This window comes from Lepus europaeus, chromosome 2, assembly GCF_033115175.1.
Source record: "Lepus europaeus isolate LE1 chromosome 2, mLepTim1.pri, whole genome shotgun sequence".
Lineage (NCBI taxonomy): Eukaryota > Metazoa > Chordata > Mammalia > Lagomorpha > Leporidae > Lepus > Lepus europaeus.
The window spans coordinates 110,091,498-110,109,448 of NC_084828.1; the positions used below are offsets into that span (position 1 = coordinate 110,091,498).

The 17,951-nt window shown below is 40.5% G+C and overlaps 1 protein-coding gene across 1 annotated transcript in view; it reads right to left on the reverse strand.

The window, feature by feature from the left end:
- Positions 1-3,026: 3,026 nt before the first annotated feature.
- Positions 3,027-17,951, reverse strand: part of PRKCI (protein kinase C iota) — a 93,428-nt gene continuing 78,503 nt past the window's right edge. Inside the window, exons 13-18 of the mRNA XM_062211942.1 lie at positions 15,381-15,468; positions 14,320-14,445; positions 13,168-13,247; positions 9,859-9,948; positions 9,362-9,477; positions 3,027-5,721 (exon numbers count right to left, since the gene is read on the reverse strand). Coding sequence (XP_062067926.1) covers positions 5,634-5,721; positions 9,362-9,477; positions 9,859-9,948; positions 13,168-13,247; positions 14,320-14,445; positions 15,381-15,468 — 588 coding nt within the window. The 3' untranslated portion in view covers positions 3,027-5,633. The remainder of the gene's footprint in view (positions 5,722-9,361; positions 9,478-9,858; positions 9,949-13,167; positions 13,248-14,319; positions 14,446-15,380; positions 15,469-17,951) is intronic.

Genomic DNA, 17,951 nt, shown 5'->3' on the forward strand with positions numbered 1-17,951 from the left:
GAAATCCTTCTTCATACATCTCTACCCTATTGATTGTCTACCTACAGAACTTTCACTGATCACACTCAGTGTGCCGCTTCTCCATCCTCAATGTCAAGGGCAGCGGTTTTTTTTCCTTGGCCTTATTTAGCACCATGCATAGTAAATTCCAGTAGATGCCGGAACAATAAACTATGCATATATCTACTCAGACTATTTGGGTCTTAACTAATCCCACAACACATAGGGGAAGACGGTAATTCTACAAAAGATCCTCAGATCTACCAAATGACTCACTGGTGGGTGTTGTCAATACACCAAGCTGTTGAACTTGAAGGATTAGAGCCCAGCTTTACCTTTCACAGAGGAATTGGTTGCCCCAGTAACTAAATGCCTTCATACAAAAATGCTCCACAGTTTCAAGTCCCTCTTTGGGCTCTGTTTTGGGATTTTTACTAATTCACAGAAAACAACCGAATTTATGATGTGATACAGGGAATAACCTGGACAGCATTTCATTAATATTCCTTACCCCTTCATTTTAAGCAAGAGCCGAAATTAGGGCAATAGTGAAGACACAGATCAGCCTTTGGTGGTTTTCATGTCCTTGCTCCCCGACAAGTCAATTAAGAAAGCAGACAATTTGAAGATTTCCTTCTTCAAAGGAAGCAAACAGTAAGCAAATATTAAGTAACGTGGATTGTAACTGTGGAACTTGGAGCTGGCATTGTAGCCTATCAGTGGGTTAAACTGCCACCTACGACACCAGCATCCCATATGGGCACCAGTTCAAGTCCCAACTGCTCCATTTCCCATCCAGCTCCCTGCTAATGTGCCTGGGAAAACAAGTACTTGGGCCCCTGCCATCCAAATGGAGTTCCAGGCTTCTGGCTTTAGCCTGACCCAGCCCTGGCTGTTGTGACCATTTGGGGAGTGAAGCAGCAAATGGAAGATCTCTTTCAGAATGATTAAATCTTTTTTTTTTTTTTTTTAAAAGTGTGGAATTTATACATGGACATATACAATTGAGAAAGGTAAAGTTCTGGACTTCACTTGTAAAACATTAACATGGAAACAGTATACTCTGAATCAGTTTAAATTTGCTTCAGTTTTAAAACTAATTAAAATGTTCTAGGCTCAGATGTCAGCCTTGTGGTGCAGAGGGTTGAGCAGTTGTTTGTAACACCAGCATCTGTATCAGTGCCATCCTGAGTCCCCACTGCTCTTTTTTTTGGACAGGCAGAGTTAGACAGTGAGAGAAAGACAGAGAGAAAGGTCTTCCTTCCGTTGGTTCACCCCCGAAATGGCCACTACGGCTGGTGCGCTCTGCTGATCCGAAGCCAGGAGCCAGGTGCCCCCTCCTGGTCTCCCATGTGGGTGCAGGGCCCAAGCACTTGGGCCATCCTCCACTGCCTTCCCGGGCCACAGCAGAGAGCTGGACTGGAAGAGGAGCAACCGGGACAGAATTCGGCGCCCCAACTGGGACGAGAACCTGGGGTGCCGGTGCCACAAGCGGAGGATTAGCCGAGTGAGCGCGGTGCCAGCCCCCACTGCTCTGCTTCTGATTCAGCTTCCTGCTAATGCACCTGGGAAAACAGCAAAAGATGGCACAAGTACTTGAGGCCCTGCCACCCACACAGGAGACCAGGAGTTCCTGGCCCCTAGCTTCTGCTTGGCCCAAACCTGACTGTTGTGGCCATTTGGAGAGTGAACCAGCAGACAGAAGCTCGCTGTCTCTCTCTCACTATGCCTTTTATATCAGACAACAAATGAATCTTTTAAAAAATATTCTATGTTGAGCTGAATTTTTTACTAAATTGTTTTCTGAATGGAAGTCTGAATTAAAAATATATTGGAGAGGGGGTGCTGGCACTGTGGCGCAGTGGGTTAATGCCTTGGCCTCAAGTGGCGCCATCCCATATGAGCGCCAGTTCAACACCCAGCTGCTCCACTTCTGATCCAGCTCTCTGCTGTGGCCTGGGAAAGCAGTAGAAGATGACCCAAGTCCTTGGGCCTCTGCACCCACATGGGAGACCCGGAAGAAGCTCTTGACTCCTGGCTTCAGATCAGTGCAGCTCCAGCTGTTGCAGCCAATTGGGGAGTGAACTGGCGGGTGGAAGTCCTCTTTCTCTCTCTCTGTGTAACTCTGACTTTCAAGTAAATAAATCTTAATATATATATATATATATATATATATATATATATATATATATATATATATACACACACATACACACACATATTGGAGAGGGGCCAGCACTGTCATAACAGGCTAAACCTCCGTCTGCAATGTCGGCATCCCACATGGGTGCTGGTTCGTGTCCCTGCTGCTCCTCATCCCATCTGGCTCTCTGCTATGGTCTGGGAAGGCAGTGGAAGATGGCCCAAGTGCTTGGGCCCCTGCACTGCCATGAGAGATCCGGAAGAAGCTCCTGGCTCCTGATCCTCCTAGCTCTGGCCATTGTGGCCATTTGGGGAGTGAACCAGCGGATGGAAGACCTCTTTGTCTCTCTCAAATAAATAAAGAAAATCTTAATAAAAAAAAAAGAAATAATACATTGGAGAGTATTTTGTTTGATGAATGAATGTCTACACTACAGCAGAATGCCACTTTTAGTATATGAAAATTCTAATCTGTGTGGGGTGGGTGTTTGGCACAAGTGATTAGGATGGTGCTTGGGACTAGGACACTAGCATGAGTTAGTACAGTGCAGGTGCTCGGATCCCAGTCCTACTTCCAGCTTCAGCTTCCTGATGACACAAACCCTGGGAGACAGCAGATGATGGCTCAAGTACTTTGGTTCCTGTCATCCGTATATGGGAGACCCAGATTGAATTCTACCTGGGCCGGTTCCAGCCTCAGCTATTGTGGGCATTTGGGGGTTTAGCTAGTCATGGAAGATCTCTATCTTTCTAATAAATAAAAAAAATTAGGAAAAGTTTTTAAACTCCCAAAATTTCATTGTTTCTTTGAATAAATTCTGATACATCTTGGTTCTTATAAACAAATTTCTGATATGTTAAAAATGATCTACTTTTGATGAGTATTGAACATTTTATTTAAAGATTTTAATGTAAAAAAAGTACATGAATACAGATTACATTATGATGGCTACAGCAGTATTACATGACAAAAATCAAAATGAATTTATAAAGTCAACGTACCGGCACTGAACAAGCCTAAGGCTGCATATGCATAAAATGATCTGACGACATGCCTATGCTATGTAAGTTTGCTCTTGGAACACCAAAATTTCAATTCAAGCATTCTGACTGTCCACTGCCTTATTCCCCTGGTGAGTATTCTGAGAGAACTTCTCAATAACATGTAACAAAAAACAAAAAACTGGCATGGCACTTAAAGACCACAAAAAAAAAAAAAAAAAAAAAAAAAAAAAAAAGGAACACAATCAAGAACACATTTGTGATGCAATTCTGTATAAAATATACAATAAATCTCAGTTAAAAAAAGCTTTAAAAACAAAAGACCACTCTGAATAATGGTTAAAATCTTATAGAAAAATGTCATAATTTGTACATTATTGGTAGAAAACTAGGTTTCTTTTTTTTTTGGCAGGGGAGGGAGACATCTAACTTAAAGAATTTATTCAAAATTTGTTTAAAATTGTGGCTAAGATTATAATTCACTGCTCACTTTTCCTCAAAATGTCCTAACATGAACACTCTTTAAAATTTAACCATAGGATTTAAAAAAACAAAAACTCAAAATTAGCTCCAAAGGTCCAATGCAATTCTAAAACAGGTCCAGTAATGTTAAGTGGGTACTTCAAAAAATGCATGGAAAACTAGAACTAAATGACATGTTTATTTTGGTGCAAATAATTTTGAAACCTATGCATAGCTTTTTCATGATACACATCTCCCAGGAGCTCTTTGAGGGCTCCCCGTATGTTTTTAACGAACTCCACAGGTGACTGCATACTGTGCAGTTTGAGAACTAATGCCCTAGAAACCAGCACCAGTAGAAAGCAAGATCAGAAGTGTATTTCTGACAGAAAGAGTCAGAATCCTCTAGAAGTTTATGAAGTGAACACTGCTTTTAATTTTAAAGTAAATTTTAGGCATTAAGAGAAACATATGAGTATACCTCTCAAATGTGAACTTATATAACCATTTTTTCTTTTGAGGTTTTCAGACTTAGTTATTTGAAGAAAAGATAAATACATGATCAGAAACGTTGGAAAACTCACATTTCTAATGAAATGTAGCACTTCTAAAGAGAAAAAGTAAGGTAATGATTAAATGTCTATAACTGTTAAATCATTCTAAATTTAAGCCTAAATAGATTTCCTAAAATTAAATTTTACTAAGATTCAGCAACTGTAAATACTTGAGATGATTATGGATACTTTTTAAATCCTTTTGCATAAAAAATTTTTTTAAATAAACAGAAGGACGTTATATCTGGCACCTCTTTAAATAATAAATCATTAAACACTAATATTAATTTAAAAAAATCAGAAGAACTCTGCCACTGAAATGTATTCTACCATGAATTACATGTATTACTACTTAACAAAAACTCACTCAAGGAGCTGGAACTGTGATGTTTGTGACTGTAGATGTTCTCAACACTGATTCATGTTTACCTATTATTTTTCTTGTATTTCATTGAAAATTCCATAAACAGGCCCAAAAGTATGCATAAGGTGGTTTGGGGGAAGAAACAAGCATAGCTAAGACATTCAGAAGATAAGTTATTTTCTTGTATACTAAATCACAAGGAAAAATATACATTCTGCCTCCATGAAATAAATGGAATGCTTTTATATATTTGTTAATGAGTGCTTTCTTATTGCTTAAAACAAATCACAAAAGGCAACTGTGGGATTCAATTCCCAATAAGAAATAAATATTACCACTGTATGTTTCTGTATCTAAATTTTTTCTCTATATTCTGAGCAATTTTCCCACCCATCTGTATCCAGGTCTTTAGAACTATTAACGTTCCAGTTCCAGTCTTCACAGAAGGATAAGCTCAGAAGCTGCCTTCTAATACTAAAAATTATCTGTGTCCATTTTCAAAAACTAGTGATTTACAAGCAGATTCTTAATATAATGTGTTTTTTATTCAAGAAGAATATTCCCCAATTCTAATCAAGCAACACCTTTTTGTGCCAATTCAATAATTGTTGCTTTAAAAATCAATAATTTAACTATCCAAGGCAATGATATAATTTATAGCTGAATTTTTAAACAATAATTCTGAAACTAATATTTAATATAAAAAGTTGTTATTTTAAATTAATCTTATATTCCAAAACCCTCAAATAACTTCACACAGAATAACAAAAATTAAGGGAGGCTTATGATGTAATACTACTATGTGCCTTAATGCAACAGAAACTCTCCTGTAGAAGCAGTGGTATTTTCTTTAAACAAAAAAGGTAACTCATCACTCATCAGTAGGCCTCTGAAGAACGAGAATATCTAAATTTTGGCATGATTGTCTGTTTGGAAGCTAGTCTTAATTTCTTTCTTGTAGTTACATGAGGATGTAATATTTGACTCTTACAGTCTAGAAGATACTGATGGTGGCAAATACAAAATGGTGAACTGTGTTCAGGCTGGCAGCAAGTTTATCCATGCATTAACTGGCAACACAAGCAGAATGCAGAGCTGAGAACTGAAGATTAGACGCATTCTTCTGCAGACATCAACAGAGGGTTGATGTACTCGAACCCTTCAAATTCAGACTGATCAATCTTCTTCACAATGTCACTGTGGAAGGAAAAAAATGCATCGATTTTCATCACAATAAAGATTTCTTCAATTTTTAAATGGTAAAACAAGATTAATAAAGAATAAGTTTAATTATAAAATCTGTGATGGAAAAACCCCTATGAATTCTTTCAAAACATGTTCTAGAAGAATCAAGAAGAGTATTAAAAATCCCTAAATTTATGTATATGAAATGTATGAAGCTTGTATTCCTTAAATAAAATTTAAAAAATAGAAAAAGAGTATTAAAAACCAAAAAGAGACTAATAATCACAAAGCAATTTTAGGTCCAAATGGTAGTTCAAAAACTGAAGACAGAATAAGGCTCAACTTGTCACAATTCCCATTAATCTTAACTTTCGACCTGAACAGCACTCTTAATTATAAGTAAAGGTTCAGGTCTGACTTAGCACTCAGTTTATTAGTCACCACAACAGCCAGATGGAAGATGGTGAGAGGAGGCCCAGAAGGAATCAGAAGAAGGAAAAGGCAGAAGGGACAGGGACACCGAGAGACCTGGAACAGGGAGAGAATACCACAGGAGACACAGGGTCAGACTGGGAAGAGGCTGCCGTTCTGCCGCACTGGGCTTCTAGCTGGATTTACGGTAAGAGCGAGCGGTACTATCAGATATGCAATGCCTAAATGCATGCACCGTACTACAGAGCACCAAGTTATAGAGGGTACAGCCCCTTACTTCAAAGTTGGGGTCGGGGGGGTCACTCATATACTGGGAAGCTGTGAGAGAAAACAGTACCTGCCAAATGTCATACAGGATAAGCTAAGTCCTCTTCTAACCACCGGTCAGAAACGAATGGGGTGGCTCCTAGCCAGGGAAATCAAGGCAGGCAGCTTTCCTTTGGGGGAATTACAAGGCTGTGGCAGGTGTGGAGCAAGGCAAGCGTTAGAGCTGAGCACAGCAACAGGAGGGTGGTCAATGGCAGGCAGGCTGGGAGGACAGGAGTGCCCAGATCAAAGCAGCCAGTGACACAGACAGCAAGGAATTTCCTTCTGATCCATGAAACATGTGCTTCTAAGTGAGGCAGGAAAGACTTCAATAGGTAAGAAATCATGGAGGAATACAGAGATATGCCACGAGCAGGGAGAGGCAGAGAGAGGCACAGAGAGGCAGAGAGGCAGAGAGAGAGGACAGAGACACTCATTCCCAGGCAATGCTGAGTGATCACCAGTGATTACAACACTTGTGTTACAATGAGAACAGCCATGGCTAGGAAGTCTGTCTGGAACAGATGGGGCGAGGCCTTCAATGCTCGTGAAGAGGACAGACATTAATGGAGAGGCAGTGTAAGAGCTGCTGAAGGATTCTGGTCAAAGGGGTTAAAGAACCAGAGAACAGGCGTGGTGCCTCAGGAGGCATGCAGAACAGGAGGTCAGTCAGGAGGCTGGTACACTTTGGGTATGAATCTGAATGCGACGTAAACTAGGATGACAGCGAGAGGAGAAAAGAGGGATCTGATGCAAATGAAGAAGTGAAGGAAAAACAGATGCAGACTTGGCAACTGCAGGTTTCGCTACTCTGGTAACGTAAAGGAGGAGTCAGCAATCACTGATGTTTTGAATCCAAATGACAGGTACACATGATGGCCCAAGGAGCAGAACAGGTAAAAAACAAAAGGAAACAAAAGGAAACACAGAATCGATGGAGAACAACAGGGAAAAAGCCCAAAAGGGTCATTACTTTGATTTTAGATTTTCACATATTTGAGGTACTTATCTGAGAAACTGGGGGCTGTTAAAGAGCTGGGAATAGCGCTCAGGAGAGCTATCAGGGCAGAGGTGAGGGGATTCAGAAACCATCACTCATTTATTCTTTTCAAGAACCAACAAGAGTTGGCTAATATAAGAAAAAAAAGGCTCAGAGAAGTTATGCAATCCATAACCAAGGTACCCACTTGGTAAGAGGTGGCATCAGGATCCAAATGGTTCTCATACACTGACACCAGAAACAATGATTTGCTACACATAATCTCTGTTCTAACAGGCCGGAGGCATTTTGGGAAAGTGGACTGTCTTAACCATCTCCGAATATCCAGAACTTAGCAGAATGTCTTTGGCTCACTAACCGTTTGTCGGTTCAGCTGGGAGTTATTTAAATAGCTGCTAATCCATGCTGGCTGAATTCTCCAAGGTACAACCCTCACATAGCAAAGAGAGGGCTGTTATGAACAGAACCATGAAGCATGCTGGTCTTAAGGGGACAGGGAAAGAGATGACAAACAAGTGGTCACAGAGATGAAGCAGAACCAAGGTGGGCCACCTAAGGCAAGGCCATGAGAACCAAATGCTTTACAGACAGCAAAGGCAATGAGGACTGACCAAAGAAATACTATTTAGAAATTAAGAATTCAATTCAACCTTCAAACGCTCAAGGCGCTGGTTAAATTGTAAGGGGTTAAAGTGTTGGCAGGAAGAAAGGACAAAATAACCCACGTTGTCTAAACTGCAGGAGTCCCATAGCCATACTGCTTATTTGTCTTTTGTCTATTTTATTTACATGCTTAAAGGAAAGAAAGTGATGGTTCAAAGAGGGGCAAAAGAAAGGCGAAATATCAGCATACCTGTGCATGCCTGTAGATAGAGAGAAAGAAACTGGAAAGGAAAATCAGTCATGGAAGGCAGAGAAAGAAGCCGAGTGACAGAATGAAATCCCGGAGGACGCTAAGGAAGTGGGCCTCGGCAAACAGGAGGGGCATCCCCGGCAGCAGCAGGAGGGCCTCACAAGAGCAGACAGGAAGCAGACGCTTGGGAGGAACGAGCGAGCTATCCTGAGAGGTGAGGTGGTCCTGTGAGGGATGGAAAGGGACCAAGCTCACAGCAGGGAGGTCTCAATCCTTGCATTCAAGCCAAGGCGAAGTGAATCCAAAAAGGGTGATGTAGGCAGAAGGATTGAAGGCTTCTTAAAGAAGGGTCTGTTTAGAACAGCTGCTATGAGGAATGTGGTAGGAATTAAGATATAAATAAAATGACTGTCAAACAGTGAGGTCCTTCTTGAGATTAGTGAGAATGAATCTGTAAAGAGAGGAAAGTGATCAAAATATCCCTAAATAATTCTAAATTACATTTTTAAAAATGTAATGTAAGCACAAAAAATATTTCAAATCACTGCTGGCTGGATTTGACAACTTCAGGTCATCTTTTTAAGAAGGATGTGGCAAAACATATGAGGAAGGTTAACATTTTCACACCCTTTGACCTAATCCCTTTCTGTCTCAAGGTTACACTCAGGAACCCAAAGATGGCCATCATCAGCATGGGACACAGCACAGCACAGTGAGAACAGCACAGGCCTTAGTCAGATGTGGGTTTGTATCCCGACCCTGCCACCTGACAGCTGTGTAACTCTGCTTAACCTCTCTGAGCTTCAGTTTCCTCATCTGTAAAATGAATATGACAGTAACTAGTTTCCAAAGTCACTGTGAGAATCAGAGATAATACATGTAAAGGAAAGGAGAAACTAACGGCAGATACTGTCATAATTTATAAGTCTAACAGATTCAAACATGCAGTAATGGACTGGATACATAAGTTATAATATCATCTGATAACAAAACACTGTGCAATCACTAAGAATGGGGTTTTCAAAAACCTTGAAAATATTTCAGTGTATAGAATTACTTACTCATCATCCGGTGTGAGCTGCACAGGTTCATTAGTAAACTGAGAATCAAAATTGTCCAAACCAAATTCCCCAGAAATATTTGGTTTAAAAGGAGGCACCACTTGCTTTTGCTCCATCTAAAAAGATACAATGGATAACAGCTAAAGCCTACGTTCTTAGAAAAATTCCATCTCCCATTTGCCCTCCACCCTCCCATTTTCCTCAGATGTTTCTCCATCTTATTACAGTGAGTCCCTAGGCCTGGCTCCATGGTATTAGCAATAATGACCATCGTGTATCAATCTGAATGTTGATACAGGCCTCAATCCTCTCACAACCTACTCAGTTACATTAATATTCTAATCTTCTTCTTTTAAAAGCACATTCAAAAGCACTTTAGGGAACAGCTTTAAGCTATTTAAGCTGTGATATACTTCCTTTCTTGACAATCTTTTAAGACAATAAAATTTGAAGATACTAATAAAACCTAATATAGAAAACAACCAAAATTTACGTACCATATCCCAATCAACGTTTCGGAAGAATGGGTGTCCCTGAATATCAGCAAATCCTGTTTGAGGATGACAACCTAATCGTTCCTTTGGGTCCTATGACAGAAAGAAATTTTTCAAGAATTGGGTAAATGTAATGTTTTAAAATAAATCATCTTTTTTAACAGGTGTTTTATGCTATTACAAGATATCTTTAGTTCTGGAGTTAGAATGGTATATCTTTTATTTCTAGAAAATACAACACTAGACCAACTGAATTATTTGAAACTTGTGACAAATAAGGTTTCTGCATGGCTTTTTTCTCTGCCTATCATATAAGGGAAGTGGAAAATCCTCACCTCTCCGCTAAAGAAAAATAACAGGAAAAAAGTAATAGCAGAATTATATCAACAGCACCCAGCTATTTCCCTGGCCTGTGCTAGAGTGATGGTCAAAATATACAACCGCTCAAACTTCACAAGTTTGTTCCTAGCTCAATTGAAAAGCCTTATGCTAAAAAAAAACAAAACAAAACAAAACAAAAAACAACAACAAAAAAAAACACCACACAACCACAATCTGTGTTGGACAATCATACGACCATTAACTGAATCACTGGTCTGAGGAGCTTGCAACTTAAAACAAGTCTTGCCTTATTCATTAATATGGATGAGAACATGATCCTATTTTTCTTTCTGATAAGAGGCATTTCATTTTGCATAATAACACCTCTTGGCGCTCATTTGTTGCTGTGTGGAAGATCAGGTTTCAAGTTTAAAATATTTCCTCACATATTCAATTAAAACATGCTTTAATTTCTGATTTTATTAATTTTCATCATTATCTAGAGCCAACGCTGTGGCGCAGTGGGTTAAAGCGGGCAGTCTGTAGCGCTGGCATCCCATATGGGCGCCAATTCGAGTCCACTTCTGATCCAGCTCTCTGCTATGGCCTGGGAAAGCAGTAGAAGATGGCCCAAGTCCTTGGGCCTCTGCACCCAAGTGGGAGACCCGGAAGAAGCTCCTGGCTCCTGGCTTCGGATAGGCACAGTTCTGGCCGTCGTGGCCATCTGAGGAGCGAACCAGCAGATGGAAGACCTTTCTCTCTCTCTCTGCCTCTCTGTGACTCTAACTTTCAAATAAATAAATCAATCATTAAAACAAACTAAAAAAAAAAATCATCATTATCAATTTACCTCAGAAGGTAAAAGCAAACCAACCTACTTTTCATTCTGCCATTTATTTAAAGCAGAATTTATAACTGGCAAAAATTAGTGTTGGATAGACTTTTAAATCTTTTCTTGGGGCCAATGCTATGGCATAGTGGGCTAAGCCTCCGCCTGCGGTGCTGGCATCCCATAGGCTCATAGTTCATGTCCCAGTCACTCCTCTACTGACTGAGCTCTCTGCTATGGCTTGGGAAAGCAGTGCGAAAAGGCCCAAGTGCTTGGGCCCCTGCACCCACATGGGAGACTCAGGAGAAGCTCCTGGCTTCGGATTGGCTCAGCTCTAGGGGTTGCATCCATTTGTGGAGTGAACCAGCGGATAGAGGGCCTTTTTCTCTTGCTCTCCCTTTCTCTGTAACTCTGCTTCTCATATAAATAAAATAATTTTTTAAAAAAGAGAAAAGCTTTTCTATTTTTCCAACCGCACCAATGTTCAGATTATTTGATTTGAGAGGCAGAGGGACAAGAAGAGAGGGAGACTGAGTTAGTTCTCATCTGTTAGTTTACTCCCCAATTGCCCCTAACAGCTCAAGGGACAAAGTTGGGAGTCTAGAACTCAGTCCAGATCTCCTACATGGAAAGGAAAGAAAAAACAAGACAAAACAAAACTGATCTCCTACATGGGTGGCAGGAACCCAGTCACTTGAGGTGAGCCATTACCACGGCTTTTCAGGGTCTACATTAGCAGGAAACTGGAATCAGGAGACAGAGTCTGGTATTGAACCTATGTCCCAACTGGTAGGCCAAATGCCAGACCTGAAGTTCAGATTTTTAAGAATCAAAGCCAGTATTTCATTTCTTCTGAATTTTATCTAATTATAAAGCTTTTGGTAGGAAAATCTGTAGGGAACAAAATTATTCAAGTATTAACAAAATTTATAATAAATAGACTGTATGGATAACAATACAGAGAAAACAGAAAAAAGCTTAAAGTACAATTGTAACTAATTCCAAAGATTCAATTTTCCGTGAGTGAGAATATGGTATTTATTTATCATTTACATTAAAAATATCATATGTACGGGCTGGCGCTGTAGCACAGCAGGTAAAGCCACCATTTGTGGTGCTGGCATCCCTTATGAGTATTCCACTTCTGATCCAGCTCCCTGCTAATGTGCCTGTGAAGGCAGTGGAAGACGGTCCAAGTCCTTGGGCTCCTGTATCCACATGGAAGACTCGGAGGAAGCTCCTGCTCCTGGCTTCAGACTGGCTCAACTCTGGCCGTTGTGGCCATTTGGGGGGTGAACTAGTACATGGAAGCTCTCTCCTTCTCTCTGTCTGCAACTCTGCCTTTCAAATAAATACATAAATCTTTTTAAGAAAATCATATATGAGGCAGGCACTGTGGCCCAGCAAGTTAAGAGTCTGCTTGGGACGCCTGCATTCTGCTTTCAATCAAGCTGTATTAACAGGTCTGGAAGCAGCAGACGATGCCTCAACTACTTGAGTTCCTGCCACCTATGTGAGAGACCCTGGATGGAGTTCCAGGCTCCTGGCTTTGGCCTGGCACAGTTCCAGCTGTTACAGGCATTTGGAGAGTGAATTAGCAGATGGAAGTTCTGTCTCTTTGCCTTTCAAATAATTAAAAAAAAAAAAAAATAGACATTGGGGCCAGTGCTGTTGTGTAGTGGGTTAAGCCACTGCCGGCAGTGCTGGCATCCCATATGGGCATCAGTTCGAGTCCTGGCGGCTCCTCTTCTGATCTAGCTCCCTGTTAATGCACCTGGGAAAGTGGGAGACTAGGATGAAGCTCCTGGGTCCTGGCTACAGCCTAGCTTAGCTCTGGCTGTTGTGGCCATTTGGGGAATAAGCCAGCAGATGAAGGTTTCTCTTTCTGTCTCTCCTTCTCTAACTCTACCTTTCAAATAAAAAATAAACAAAACCAGATATCATGCACGTGACATACAGGTGGGGAAAATTATACTGGTAAATGGAAAGGAAAATTCATCTCAGGACTTAATGTTGCCGATTACTCTTTGAGAGACAAATTCTGGACCTATCTGAAAACATTACATACTCTGCTATTTTGGAACTTTAAATTGCCTCAGCTTCTATTTAGCAGTTTGATTTATAGAGACAAATCACAAAAGATTTATCTACATAATTTATACCTTGTTGAGAAAACTCTTCAGGACACTTGCAGCTTTTACAGATAGAGAACGTGGTATACGAATTTGTTTTTCCAAAATAACTAGGAAGATAAAAATTACAGTATTATAATTAACTTTTATAAGATTTTTAATCTTTACATTATGAAACATTTAAGGCATTCCAACAGAAAAAATAAGACATTACATACATCAACTGAAGCGGCTCCTGGACTTTCTCTATCCCATACCTCCCCCTGCTTCTCAAAGATGGCCTCTAGTCCTGACTCCCTACTTAGCATTTGTACACATGTTTGATTCTTTGACTACCTTACTGTGTTTCAGTTTCTTCATCTGCAACACAGGGAAATGATACTTGCTTCATAGTGCTGATTGACTTTTACTGGACAATGCCAGATGATTTTCCAAAGCTGTTGTGCTAAATTTCATTCCCAGCAAGAGTCTACGAGAGTTCCAGGTGCTGCTATTCTCAATGGCACTGATGTTACCAGAATTTAAGATCTTCACCAAATGCATGGCTATGCAATGGCAGCTCATGTTTTTAACGTGCATTCCCCTAATTGCTAATGAGGTTAAATATCTTTCCACATACTCTGGGTTTCCCATTATGTGAAATGCTTTTTCACATTCTGTGATGGATTTGATCACTAAAAGTAAAATTTTGTGGCTGTCTTTGCACTTCTTTGGACTGTGTCTTGTAAGTTCCTGTGCTGTTACTGTTCTGTTCCGTTCAATTCTTTGTATTCCCCACTGTGAAGCTATTCCCCCCTGCCCCAATCCCTCTTGTTTTTAGGTACTAAACTCGCTCCCCATACTGCTCTTGGACTTTACACTCAGCCTTGGGGCCCCTGTGTAAAGACTGCCCTCTCTAGCCACAAGATTCTCTTCCCCCATCTCTGTTTGTGTTCTATAATCCAAAAGAACTTCTTTGTTATGATTTGGAGAAGGTAACTGCAAATGGAAGTGGGTTCAAATAGAGGCAGAAAGGATGTATCCACAAACAACCAAACAAAATTCAAACCTCACACATTAAGTCAGGAAGACTATATTGTCCAGATTATTCATTTATTTACCCAGAGTATTAACTTGAGTCACCCTCATGTGTTGCTCCAGAATAGGTAACTCAGAGAATCTCCATAAAATGCCGCAAATTACCTTGGAAGAGATAATCCTCTGTGTTTTGATCAGGGTTATCAGAGCTCCCAACAATATCAAACGGAGACCTTCCTGCCATCATCTCAAACATTAATACGCCAAGAGCCCACCAGTCCACACTGAAACCTTCAGAGACATTTTAAAGCAATAAATTACCCACTCTTCAAGTCAGTAATTAGAGATTCATTTCATCATATAACAAAAAAATAAGCAATTTTATTTTACAAGTAAAATCTAAATGCATTATAACTATTATGGTAAGCACTGGGGATTACAGACAGAGATCTAAGTTTTAAAATAAAATGGGAAATGAAACATAAGCTTCTTTTTCCAAATATATTCTGCAATTTCAGATTCATGCCCCATATCTACTATTTTGTTTTGAGGATATAATGAAATCATACTTGAGTATAACCTCTTCTGGTCTGAAACCTGATCTCCTGTTAGCTGATTAAAGATCTTTGAAGGATCTTGTATTCACACAGTGAGCGGCTGTCAGAAGTACCACAAATCTGCTGAAATCAGAGCACCAGAACCCAGGGAGTCAAATGATTTACAAGAAAATAAATGTATCCTCTGATGCCTGAGAAGCAGTCAATTTTCCTGTTAGACGCATGGTGTAAGTAGCTCAGAAATCTGAACAGCCTTCCAAAAGTTCTCGACTCAGGAGTCACATGGCTGCCGATCTGAATGCTGACTGCCACTCCTCAGCTGTATGACAATGGACAAGTTATTTCAACTTTCTATATGCCAGTTTCCTCAACTGTAAAATGAGAGTGAACAGTGTTTACCTCATAGGGTCCTTGAGAACATTAATTTAGTTAATATAGTTCAACTACTTAGGATAGTGCCCAACATTCTTTGTTGCTAATATTAGTCAAATTTGTATCCCTAGATATTGCCAAGGTCCCCATATCTTATTTCAGACTTGGAGGCCTTCAGGAAGGTTTTAAGAAAGCTTTCAGTACTAAAATGAAGTCACGAACCACCACACAATTGGTACCACATTTAACCACCCATTTAGCAATAGTTAAAATACCATCTCTTTATTTATTTATTACCATAGTCTTCTCCTCTTAAAATTTCAGGAGCAATGTAATTAGGAGTACCACAGAAAGTGCTGGTTGTATCTCCCGGCCGTAATCCCTCCTTTTGTGGAAATAAAACAAAGAAAAGAAAGACAGAGTAAGTCCCAAAATTGTTTTAAATTTAACTCTTCTATATCATTTATTACCTAAGTTCAGTTCTGTAGACAATATATTAACTTTAAATAACATACCACTACAACAATTGCACTTGTCATTTAATTTTTTTTTTTTTTTATTGGAGAGAGAGAAAGAGACAGAGACAGACAGCTCCATCTATTGGTTCACTTCCCAAATGCCCACAGCTGCTGGTGCTAGGCCAGGGCTGGAGTCAGAAGGCAGGAATGCCATCCAGGTTTCCCACATGGTGACTTGAGCCACCATGACTGTTTCCCATGGTCCACATTGGCAGGAAGCTGCACTCAGAAGCCAGAGCTGGGAATCAAATCCAAGCACACCAAGATGAGACATGGGGGCCGGCGCCTTGGCTTAACAGGCTAATCCTCCGCCTTGCGGCGCCGGCACACCGGGTTCTAGTCCCGGTCGGGGCACCGGATTCTATCCCGGTTGCCCCTCTTCCAGGCCAGCTCCCTGCTATGGCCCGGGAAGGCAGTGGAGGATGGCCCAAGTGCTTGGGCCCTGCACCTGCATGGGAGACCAGGAGAAGCACCTGGCTCCTGGCTTCGGATCAGCGAGATGTGCCGGCCGCAGCGGCCATTGGAGGGTGAACCAACGGCAAAAAGGAAGACCTTTCTCTCTGTCTCTCTCTCTATCCACTCTGTCCAAAAAAAAAAAACAAAACAAAACAAAAAAAAAACCATGAGACATGGAAATCTTAACTGCTCCTGTCTGTTTCTTTTTAAAGATTTCTTTATTGGGGCCAGCACTGTGGTGTAGAAGGTTAAGCCTCCACCTGCAGTGCTGGCATCCCATATGGGTGCCTGTTCGAGTCCCGGCTGCTCCACTTCTGATCCAGATCTCTGCTAATGCGACTGGGAAAGTAGAAGATGGCCCAAATAGTTGGGCCCCGTACCTATGTGGAAGAGCTGGATGAAGCTCCTGGCTCCTGGCTTCACCACAGCCCAGCCCTAGCTGTTGTGGTTGTCATTTAAATTTTTTTTTTATTTAAATGGATGGAAGATTCCCACCCCTCTATTTCTCTCTGTATCTTTGCCTTTCAAACGAATAAATAAATAAATCTTTAAAAAATTTCCTTATTTATTTGAAAGGAAAAGTGAGAAAGATAGACAGAGAGATCTTTCATCTGCTGTTTCACTCCCCAAATGGCTGCAATGGCCTGGACTGGGCCAGGCCAATATCATGAAACAGGAAATCTATCTGTGTCTCCTATGTGGGTGCAGGGACCCAAGCACTTGGGCCATCTTCCACTCCTTCCCCAGGCACATCAGCAGGGTGCTCGATCAGAAGCGGAGCAACTGGGACTGAACCAGCATTTCCATATGGGCTGCCGGCACCACAGGAGGCAGTTTAACGCGATTCATAACACTGGCCCTCCTTTTTTTTTTTTTTTTGACAGGCAGAGTTAGACAGTGAGAGAGAGACAGACAGAGAGAAAGGTCTTCTTTTCCGTTGGTTCACCCCCCAAATGGCCACTACGGCTGGTGCACTGTGCTGATCCGAAGCCAGGAGCCAGGTGCCCCCTCCTGGTCTCCCATGCAGGTGCAGGGCCCAAGCACTTGGGCCATCCTCCACTGCCTTCCCGGGCCACAGCAGAGAGCTGGACTGGAAGAGGAGCAACCGGGACAGAATCTGGCACCCCAACCAGGACTAGAACCCGGGATGCTGGCGCCGCAGGCGGAGGATTAGCCAAGTGAGCCGCGGTGCCGGCCCTTCCTTTGTTTTTTAAAGCATGGTTTGCCACTAAATAGCATGAAGAAAACCTGCCCTCGTTAAAAGTTGCTAGAAACTCAGTTCATTGAAAATAAAAATTATATGAGTAAAACCAATCACGTTTCATGAAGAAAAGAAGCACTTTAAATTCTAACTACAAAGCCACTGGTGAGATTATGTTTTCCTTCTGGTTGTTTTTCATAAGGTAAATTTTTTGGTTTTATATTTTATTAGCTGTAGAATGGAGAAAATTAAGGCAAAATACAAAAATAAGCATAAGTAGACAAGCTGCCAAATAAATGGAACGGTCACCAAGAAGTTATAACAAACACAAATTTGTATACTCCACCTGAAAACAGCCTGAGAATAAAAGTGGAGAAAATGAAGAGAATTTAACAATGTCCAATCATGACAGTAGATTGTAACACATCTATATTAGAAAATGATATCACACAGATAAAAAATTAGTAAGCATATAAAAATATAAACAAAAGCTAAAAAACTATATAATATATATAATATAAAATATATATCATTACATATATTATATATAATTATGTAATATATAATTACATATAACATAAGTATATTTTTATATATTACATAATACATATTTTAAATTTTATATTATATAGATTTTAGCTTTTCTTCATATTTTTATATACTTACTATATATTACATATAACATATATTTTA